Here is a 9,891-nt window from a genome sequence, read left to right as displayed (position 1 = left end):
TGAAAATCAAATTTAGATATTCCTCCACAAACTTAATTGTATTAGTAACTAAGATACATTTATTTGAATATAATGTTTTTTATTTAATATAAGAATGTTTTTATTACGTGTTTTCTTGAATATTTTTTTTGTCTTTGATCATAGACAGGAGTGTCTCTCAATTTACTAGATTAATTTTACTGAATAGATTAGAGACTAATGTGTAATTGTCGTTAACTAGAAAAAATTTACATACCAAAAAATTGAATTTGAAGTCTCACACTATGTCCCATATATGAACATAAATCATTTATTAACACATTATTTTTCAAGTTTTGTGTTTAATTATTTTGAAAACTTTGATATCATTGTTTAACTGGATCTAAAAAAGAAAAGTCGATTAGATTATATGGTCTGGTTTCATGAACCCAAGGTTTGTACGTGTAGCACAGAGCCCGCATTTCAACCTGCTTGATTCACTCCTTATTAATCACGTAATAAACACCATCTTTAATTCTATCCCTCCCCCAATTGCGTCTATAAAAGGCGAGCTCAGCCCTAGCTAGCATTGTTGAACACCACAATGCCGACTCTTAGACCCATTCTCACCACCATCTTCTTCCTCTTCACAGTGCTCAAGGTTTCAGCATCATCGTCAGTGATATTCTACAACAAGTGCCCCCACCCAGTGTGGCCCGGGATCCAGCCCAGCGCAGGAAAGCCCGTTCTGGCCCGCGGAGGCTTCAAGCTCGCCCCAAACCGGGCCTACTCCCTCCAGCTACCCGCCCTCTGGTCCGGGCGCTTCTGGGGCCGCCACGGCTGCGCCTTCGACGTCGGCGGGCGCGGGCGCTGCGCCACCGGTGACTGCGGCGGGTCCCTCTTCTGCAACGGCATCGGGGGAAGCCCACCGGCGACCCTGGCGGAGTTGACCCTGGGCAACGAGCAGGACTTCTACGACGTGAGCCTGGTGGACGGCTACAACCTGCCCATCTCCATCACCCCATTCAAGGGATCCGGAAAATGCAGCTACGCGGGCTGCGTGAGCGACCTGAACACCATGTGCCCCGTGGGCCTCCAAGTTCGCTCACGCGACAACAAGCGCGTGGTTGCCTGCAAGAGCGCTTGCTCCGCTTTCAACTCCCCCAAGTACTGCTGCACCGGCTCCTATGGAAGCCCACAGGCCTGCAAGCCCACCGTCTATTCCAAGATCTTCAAGACCGCATGCCCCAAGGCCTACTCCTATGCCTATGATGACCCCACCAGCATTGCTACTTGCACCAAAGCTAACTATTTCCTCACCTTCTGCCCCCATCGCCCCTGATCCATAATTCATCTTGTATGCTTGTTCTACTTTATTAGACCATTGGATCTATCATCTATGTATCCCTAAATGGTATTATTATATTAATGGTGCTTTGATCAATATTACTACCTTTTTTCGTCGAGGTGCGCTAATGTCCTCAGTTTATGCTATAGTCGATGGCCAACCACACTCTATTTCTATCCCCCACGGTCTAATTGATGTGTACTTCTTTCCGTCTCTAATTGGCTTATGATTTGTCCATTTCGCAAATGTGTTGTCCATTTTGTCCGTTTCACCTAAATTTATTTATGAATGTCACTCTCGCTCGCTAATCATTATTTGTTTGGACCTTCGACTCAATCTGGCTTCTGATTCTTATTGTGTAGCCTTCCTTGCCTTGATAATTTAATTAGTGAACTTGTGGCATTGTAGATGTATGAAATCATCGTTTGGACAACTGGACAATCAACATTAGGTTTTGATGATTACCAGATAGGGAAATAGTGATGCATAACTGCACATGGATTCTGTACGCATGCTTTCGATTGCATACTAGTTCAAGGTTTTCCACAAAAGGTTCACTCTCACTTATTTTAGCTACAAAATCAATGGACTTAATTTCGATATCAAATTGTCAATGTATTATGAAAAACAGTATTTGAACTTCTCGAAAATACAATACTGATCCATCATAGCCAATGGTGTGAATGCCCTTTTGGCTAAAACTAAGCAACTAGTGGGTATTTTTTTGCTTTTATGTTTGCAACCACTCAAAGGTCGTTTGCATTTGCATTTTGTAGCATTAATTTTATGTTAGTATGAAAACAAACACATTACTAATAATTTAAAACAAATTACATAAACTTTCCCTTAAATTCCGGCATATTACACACATATTTCCTCTCTTAAAATGCATTTCTTTTGCACTCCTGATTGAATATGTTTGTTAACGTTGTTAGTGTTTGTGAGATATCAAAACTATCCTTCATAATTCTTAAATCCCTCATTTTGTTGCGGTCTCACATGTTCTGAAACCCCTTTGAGTTCTCTCTTGATTTCGTTGGTCACATTTTATTTCAGATTGGCTATAGTTCCACTACATTTTATTTCCATTAGTGATCCACACAATATTTTTTTTTGTGTTTAACAAATATCGTACCCCTACTAACACTACCAAAGGATGAAACTCTTGAATGAGACATTTTGTCAAACATCCTACAAACAACAAACAAAATCCTTAAAACAAAAACACAATGATATAACATTTTGAATTTGGGAAACAATGAACAACAACGACAACCGACATCACATAACAATCTTTAAAATAATTGATGTTTGTGTAAGAATCAAATAAAGAGGAAATGCATTGTAATATGTTTAAATTTGAGGAAATATTTATAAATTTTTCTGAATAATTTATCCACATTGAAAACATCAAATGCCATTTACTATACACTCTTAAACAATATTTTATATTTTGTGACAACACTAGTAGAGGAGAGAAAAAGCAATTGGAGAGTGATGATCCACACAATTATAGATCTTATATATTGGAGCGAGTTCTACCATGACTCCATGAGATAAATTCATCGTAGTATCTAACCAAACACGCATCTAATTAGTCCAACATTTATTTTGTCCATAAATGCTCATTCTTCTAGGCAAATGATAAATTTGCTAGGAAAGGGAAAATCGTTGATCTTTGTATATGGAAATAGGTTGATGCCAACATAACAGGTATTTATCAGTGTCTAAGACGCCAAGATGCAATTGATGTCACAGTTTGACTGAACTTAATATGTAAATAATTAAGCTATTTTTTTATAGATAAATAATAAGCTACCTAATATTGTTGCAACAAATTGTTTTGGAGACTATCCTTTGCTTTTCGCAGAGGTAATTTAGACTTGGCCTTGTGTTGTATTTCGTTGCTCTTTCTCGTTTCATGTTTAAATGAGAAGTCTGTTTCTCCTTTTTTTTTTTTTTTTTCTTTCCAATCCTTCTGAGGGAATTTTTATGAAGAAAAAATAGTGCGCAGAAAAGATCCACTAAGAAATCCCTCATGAATAGACAACAATATAGAAACAGACTCAACGGTAAAACATTATATAAACTTAACCCTGCTCATTTCCTCTTACTATGGTGGCGATTGAGATAGAAATATAAGCATGTAAACACTAACCTCTTAAATTTAATCTCCCCTAGTAGCATTAGCATGTTCTCTTAAATAACCAAACTGAAATCTTCTCAGGCTCAGCTCTCCACCTGTCAATGCAAGGAAACATACAATGTGATTGCTTTGTAAAAAACCACAAGCAAAGTCCTGAGATATGGATGTATATATGAAAAAATTATGTTATGTAATTTTTTTTGCAAGAGAAAATGTAGAAAGTGTTAAGGATTGAGAAGGAAAGAGTATGATGACTAGATAATTACTTACATTGTTTGACAACTATCTAGTCAAAGGTGAAGCCAATCATGCCAATGACAACATGCACAGGGGTACTGTAATTTCAGATACAACGTGTCTATTCCATTGTTATCTTTTGATGGAATGGCTTTACATTCATTTTGAAACATGGAACAAGTTCTCTCATAATTATGCACATGGGAACCAAGTTAACCTGTTTCATGTTCTCAATGCAGTTAACTACTACAAGAAGGTACTGTAACCAAGGTCTAAGGAGCTTGATTTGCTAGCCTTATTTTCTAATACCAATGAATCCATAGCTTAAATAAATTTGTTACGATTTATGAGCAGATAAGAATCCATGATTGGAGATGTACTTCGGTCTACGTCTGCATTTAAAAATGTCATGCACATGCTTAATAAATTGATTCAACAATGCTGTTCGGACAGCCCTTTTTTTTTAAAAATGTGCAGAACTAAGTGAGATTCATTAAATATGGAATGTAACCCACATATTTTTGTGATTACCAACAAATTTCAACCAACAGCATAGTGTTGTTAGAAAGAGTACATTAGAGAGTAGTATGTTGCTACCATTGCTCTGTGCATTAAATTTTAAATTTTAAGAATTCAACCACTCACAGGAAGTTATGTAACAATTTTCTGAGAATTTTGCCCAAATTTTTAAAGTAATATAGATATTCGAGGAAAATGTTCGTTGGACAGAATTATCATTCATGTGGATGCAATACCTCTCTTTGATGTCACATGGGAAAGTCTGGAAGCTAGTGGGTTGATAAAGTGAAGGAAGAAATTCCATTCTGCTTTAAAACCTACTGCATATAGCTTATGTCTCCGATCCGATGTGAAAAATTGAATTCATATTGATTGAATTTACATATTAGCTATAGCTTCAGTAATTAAACGAGCTCCTGGCTGTTTGAAAAAAAGGAGCTGTCGGTACATTACATACTGATGATCTTATTTAGAGAGCATGATCAATTAATCACGATATCTTGATACACCTGATGCACAAATACAAGTTGTTACTGTTTAGGTGTATCAGTAGTATTGCATTAAGTAGCCGAGTTGTTTTCAGTATAAAATCATTTTCAGATCTGTTATTAATGCAACTAAACATGCATGACAAAATATAGAGTTTCTCGAACCGTAACCTCAAATTATTCCATATATAAAGTTCATAATTACTTCATACCTTCCGTATCTGTAAGAGAAAGTGCTTGAAGGCTTAAGTCCTGTCATAAATGCTAAATGGATGTATCCTGGATCATGCCATCGGAAATCCATGGCAGAGCTGAACCTGTAAATTTCGAATGAAAATAAATTATCAATCATGGGTAAAATCATTATAACAGGATCTGTCAATATTCCATTTCAAAATAATGTAGAATAGTACTTCACTTACTTTATGTTTATGCTTCAAATTAAACTATTTAAAAAAGCCTTCAAGCATATATGTCATACCCTTGGTGACTGATGAGTAGAGAAAAGTAAAACTATGACTCATTGCACATATCATCGTGTGAAAATGCAGTGATTGCTGAAGCAATTGTGTTCCCATCTCCATACTGGACATGCTAAGGTTCCATCTCTCCACTAACTCGTGCCAATCACATCTGCAGTTGAATTTCTTAGAATGTAAATTTAAGTCTAACTCAACCTAAAAAATTAGTTCATAGGATAAGAGTTGTCCAAACTTGTATACTTTAGCATTATATCTGACTAATGTGAGACTTGAGTTTTTTCAAATAGAGTCTATGCTTGAAAGATGCCCATAATGCAGAGTCTCACGAATCCATGAGATCAGAAGAACACGAACTCGATCAATGCCGCTTCTAATTTTGATAACATGAAACTGCATTGAATCACTACAAGTTGTGACCGCGCATTTCACATTTTGGTATTTCGTGCACTCTTTCTTTTTGCAACTGAAGTAATCTAGATCGGTTTTCATATATTATGCCCATATTTTCGTTAATCAGAGCTTCTAACATTATTACAAAGAGTAAGATATATGAACACCCCACAATTGATATACTTAATTCACATCCTTCATTTTTCTTTTATCTCTTTTCTTATTACATCACATTCTTGTTATATATACCTTCTTTCTCTCTACAAGCAAATGGGTGTCCCTTAACCATTTTTATCACTAGATCTAGGACATTTCCATGATAGATCATCACATGCATAAATGAAAAATGTCAACTATTTTTCATATTACATGTAACAATTAACAATCTTTTAATTTTTTTTTACTTAAGTGAGGTTTGGCATAGGAAATTCTTTCATTCTCGACTAATTCATTATCCTAGAAAAAGTTATAAAATAGTTTATTTCTATTTTTCTTAAAAATTATAATATATTTATCATCCAACAAACAAAGGTGGATCTAATAATTAAGAATTTAATTCATATTTCACGGGATGTGAGTTTCATTAACAAGTTGGTGAGTGATTTTTAAATATCCTAAATATAATACTCAGTGAACCTTGAGACATGTCATGAGTCATAACCCTTAATCTCAGAATAGAACTCAAGAAGAATTAATTAACAAACATATGGAACGGACATCCAGGTATATTAAATACTAAAAAAAAAGTTTTATTGCCGATAAAAAAAAGTTAAATAATTATTCACTTAATTATTGCCAAGAAAAATGAAAAACATGAGACATTCGATCGTGGGACCTTTTTGTTCAAGATCTTCTGCTGCCTACCAGTAGACTTTTAACTGTTCTCCCGGCCTACTCACACAAGGGTGGGGAGAGCTACTTGGTATATTGCTGGCAACTGGGCCGGTAGTGCAGATGCCTTGGGCAACTTGCATGCATTATGGAGATAGAGGAACTCCATGGTTAAAATTTATTCAAAAAAAAAACTTAAAAAGGCTTTAAATATTAACATTAATACTTGCAGGCCTTGACAATAGAAGTGTAAGGAAAAAAAGCGAACATGTTAACGTTTTGGTATGGATTGTTCTTAAGGTTCAGGAGATCTAACCAGAAACATTTAAGTGTGTGTATGTAATCTATCTTTCCCGGATCGAAATGTTGAGTTATATTCTCCCCCATGCAACAAATACAACCTCGATATTTCCGGAAGCACATATTGGGTAGTTATAATAAGGTTGAAGGTTGTGGTAAAGTGACATGGCTAAATAATTGTTGTAGATTGAGAATCACATCTGATAGGGGACATATCGCGTATTAAAGTTAGAAGCGCGTTGAATCCGTGTTGTTTACACCGCGTGAGTGGTGTACTTGCACACATCACAAGATTGTTAAACACACGCCTAAGATTAGCACGTAGTACCTCGAGCCCCCTCGTCGGCTATCTGTCCCCTTCCTTTTCCTCTTCTCAATTCAACACGTAAGTCCATTATTTCTAAGGGTAAGGGTGACTTAATCAAAGAAAAATAAAATTAAGTATGAGAAATTAAATAAGTTGTATACTTTCTACAAACAAATTAAACCAAGTTTCACACTGAAGTGAATTCTACCAAATAGAAAAACTTTTAAAATTTATTTTTTCCTAAAATTAATATTACTTCTTTTTCTTTTTCTTGTTTTTATTGAATGATTGTGTGAAATTTTTTATCCTAGCCTTTTTTCTCTTTTCTTTTTGTAGGGCAAAGTATCTTTTTAGTCAATAGCCAAAAACTAACCTTTTCAAAAAGGAAAATCATTCAAGTGAGTAAAATCCTTCTCTACAAAACCTTTTTCACCATAATTTTATAAGTAAACACATCTGTTACTATACAAAATCAATTTGTTACAGTAGTACATCTTTATCCAACCCCAATTTTATCTACCAGTGTCTGTCCATCTAATAGTGAAAATTTTAAGTAACTTACACAAGATTATAAGTTTAAGTCTTGTTGTCACGATTATAAAAAAAATAGTAATAATCCAAACCCAATTATAACATTAAAGATAATGTCACACATAGTATCTAAAAAAAAGATGTGAGAAAACGACAATATCTACCAAATCACACAAAAAAGAAAGCAACCCATCATAATGAAGACAAAGCAATTGTTAGTGTTCGACAATGACTAGTTCAAATATGCTAACGATTAAAAGAGACATAATAATAAGTCTCACAAGTACTTGTTTAAAAAATGAAAATACAATTATTTAATAAAAAATATTTATTATAAAATAAAAAGTATTTTGTTTTTATTTTAAAACTCATAGAAAATTTGAGTAAATAAAACTATATATGACAAATAATTATTGTCTTTCAGATTTATTACCCGTTTGATTCTAATTTGTTTAAACAATTCCTCTTATTAAATGATATGTTTATAAATTTTAACAAATAATAAAATAATAAAAACAAAACAAAATAACTTCTGAAAAAATTCTAAAAAGCATTGTATCATAACAGTTTATTTCCATGTTTAAAGTAATTGTTTCTCATTAAAGCATTACAACACTATGCCTAACGAAGATTCTCCAATATTGTTTTGAACATAAAAAAAAAAAATTATATAATAAAGACATGTGTAGTGAATTGAAAACAGAAACAAGCTTAACGAAAGATCAATTTTACGTATACGGACCAATTTAATAAATTTGTAATGCACAGAGACTAAATTGAATTTTTGTAATACTTATACAGATTAAATTATATGTTTAAATTTTTTTAATCCTTTTCTTCCATAAGTACTAGTATTAAATAAGTTGTTGGGTGTTGAACAATCAATTTTAAAAATTAATTTATGCACTTTCCTTTATTAGAAGTGTTATTTGTTCAACAGGATATTGGAAATTAGTGTAAATTTGCCGATATGATTGGATTTGCCGTTTGCGGTGGAGAGTAGCGAGTGTATGTGTGCAGAGTACAGACAGCACTTGTATTTTTATTTTTTTTTTAATTTTGTATTTTTGTTTTAAGGTGCATTCCATTTCCATTCTCTTTTTCCGTTGGAAGCAATCAAAACTAAATTGAATTCCTGTCGCTCGTTGTACACTTATTAATATTAATATTGTGAAATAAAAATTAACTTCTTATTATATGTCCGTTAATACATAGTGCTAAAGTAATAAATACATTTTATTAAAAAATTTAAATTACCTAAAAAATAATACGTCTTGTACTATGTTTTTATTTTAATTGTCCTTTTTAATTATCTTCCTATCTTACGCCCCTAAACACACTTTAAAAATCCATGAAAAGACTTAAATTTTATTTAAAAATAAATGTTTAAATCTAAAGAATTAAATTTTTATTTAAAAGAATTAAAGTTTTTTCGGTCAATGACAAGAGTGGGTCCACTTTGCACTCGAATATTAATCCAAACGAAGGGATATAATGCCCCAAACTGGTACCGCTCCATTCATCTCTCGAATTTTGGTTTCCTTCTCTCTTTCACCGATAAAACAAACTAAATTCTTCTTCTTTCTACTGAAAACGATAGTAATGGCGACGAATCCAATCGAAGCGGGGAACGGCGACGCCGCTCCTAACCCTAACGCGACTACCAAACCCTCCGTCTACCTCCAAGACACGGAGGAGCTGAAGCGAGTCTTCAGCCGCTTCGACGCTAATTGCGACGGCAAGATCTCCGTCACCGAGTTGGACAACGTCCTCCGCTCCCTCGGATCCGGCGTCCCGCCGGAGGATATCCAGCGCGTCATGGACGACCTCGACACCGACCACGACGGATTCATTAACCTCTCGGAGTTCGCCGCCTTCTGCCGCTCCGACACCGCGGATGGCGGCGACGCCGAGCTCCACGATGCTTTCAACCTGTACGATCATGACAAGAACGGCCATATCTCCGCCACGGAGCTCTGCCAGGTGCTGAACCGCCTCGGAATGAAGTGCTCCGTCGAGGAATGCCACAACATGATCAAATCCGTGGATTCCGACGGCGACGGCAACGTCAACTTCCCCGAGTTCAAGCGGATGATGAGCAACAATCGTGAAAATGCTAGCAATGGCGAAGAAAAAACCGATTAGGCGCTTTGGATTTGATGTTTATAGCTAGGCTGGGCAAGGCACAATCCCTCTTGAATAATAAATCTATGCCTGTTTGTTATGATCGATTTGTTATTACTTTTACCCCTCGTTTCCTCTTTTTTTTTTCTATAAATATAAATATATTTGTGTTGAATCGCTGCGCAGAATTAGAAATCGAATGAAAAACTATTCCTATGCTTGCCGTTTTA

At 35.0% G+C, this 9,891-nt stretch overlaps 2 protein-coding genes and 1 long non-coding RNA gene across 3 annotated transcripts; 2 read left to right on the top strand and 1 right to left on the bottom strand.

The window, feature by feature from the left end:
- The first annotated feature begins 421 nt into the window (after nt 1–421).
- On the top strand, nt 422–1,402 carry LOC100777800 (thaumatin-like protein). Its single transcript, XM_003525142.5, has one exon. The coding sequence runs from the start codon at nt 563–565 to the stop codon at nt 1,298–1,300; it is 738 nt and encodes a 245-aa protein (XP_003525190.1). The 5' UTR covers nt 422–562; the 3' UTR covers nt 1,301–1,402.
- A 180-nt stretch (nt 1,403–1,582) lies between these two features.
- On the bottom strand, nt 1,583–6,900 carry LOC102666412 (uncharacterized). The gene is made up of 4 exons (XR_414479.3): nt 5,419–6,900; nt 5,178–5,329; nt 4,909–5,013; nt 1,583–3,547 (listed from the first exon to the last, which is right to left on the bottom strand). It is a non-coding gene; the product is annotated as an uncharacterized lncRNA (long non-coding RNA).
- Nucleotides 6,901–9,058: 2,158 nt separating this feature from the next.
- LOC100500636 (calcium-binding EF-hand family protein) lies at nt 9,059–9,891 on the top strand. The gene has a single exon (NM_001250227.2). The coding sequence runs from the start codon at nt 9,140–9,142 to the stop codon at nt 9,680–9,682; it is 543 nt and encodes a 180-aa protein (NP_001237156.1). The 5' UTR covers nt 9,059–9,139; the 3' UTR covers nt 9,683–9,891.

This window comes from Glycine max, chromosome 5 (genome assembly GCF_000004515.6).
Source record: "Glycine max cultivar Williams 82 chromosome 5, Glycine_max_v4.0, whole genome shotgun sequence".
NCBI classification, from domain to species: Eukaryota; Viridiplantae; Streptophyta; class Magnoliopsida; order Fabales; family Fabaceae; genus Glycine; species Glycine max.
Note: the sequence above shows the minus strand (reverse complement) of the source record. Positions and strands in the feature narration are given on the sequence as shown.

Coding starts and splice junctions, on each gene's coding strand:
- LOC100777800 (XM_003525142.5), top strand. CDS start 563: ATGCCGACTCTTAGACCCATTCTCACCACCATCTTCTTCCTCTTCACA.
- LOC100500636 (NM_001250227.2), top strand. CDS start 9,140: ATGGCGACGAATCCAATCGAAGCGGGGAACGGCGACGCCGCTCCTAAC.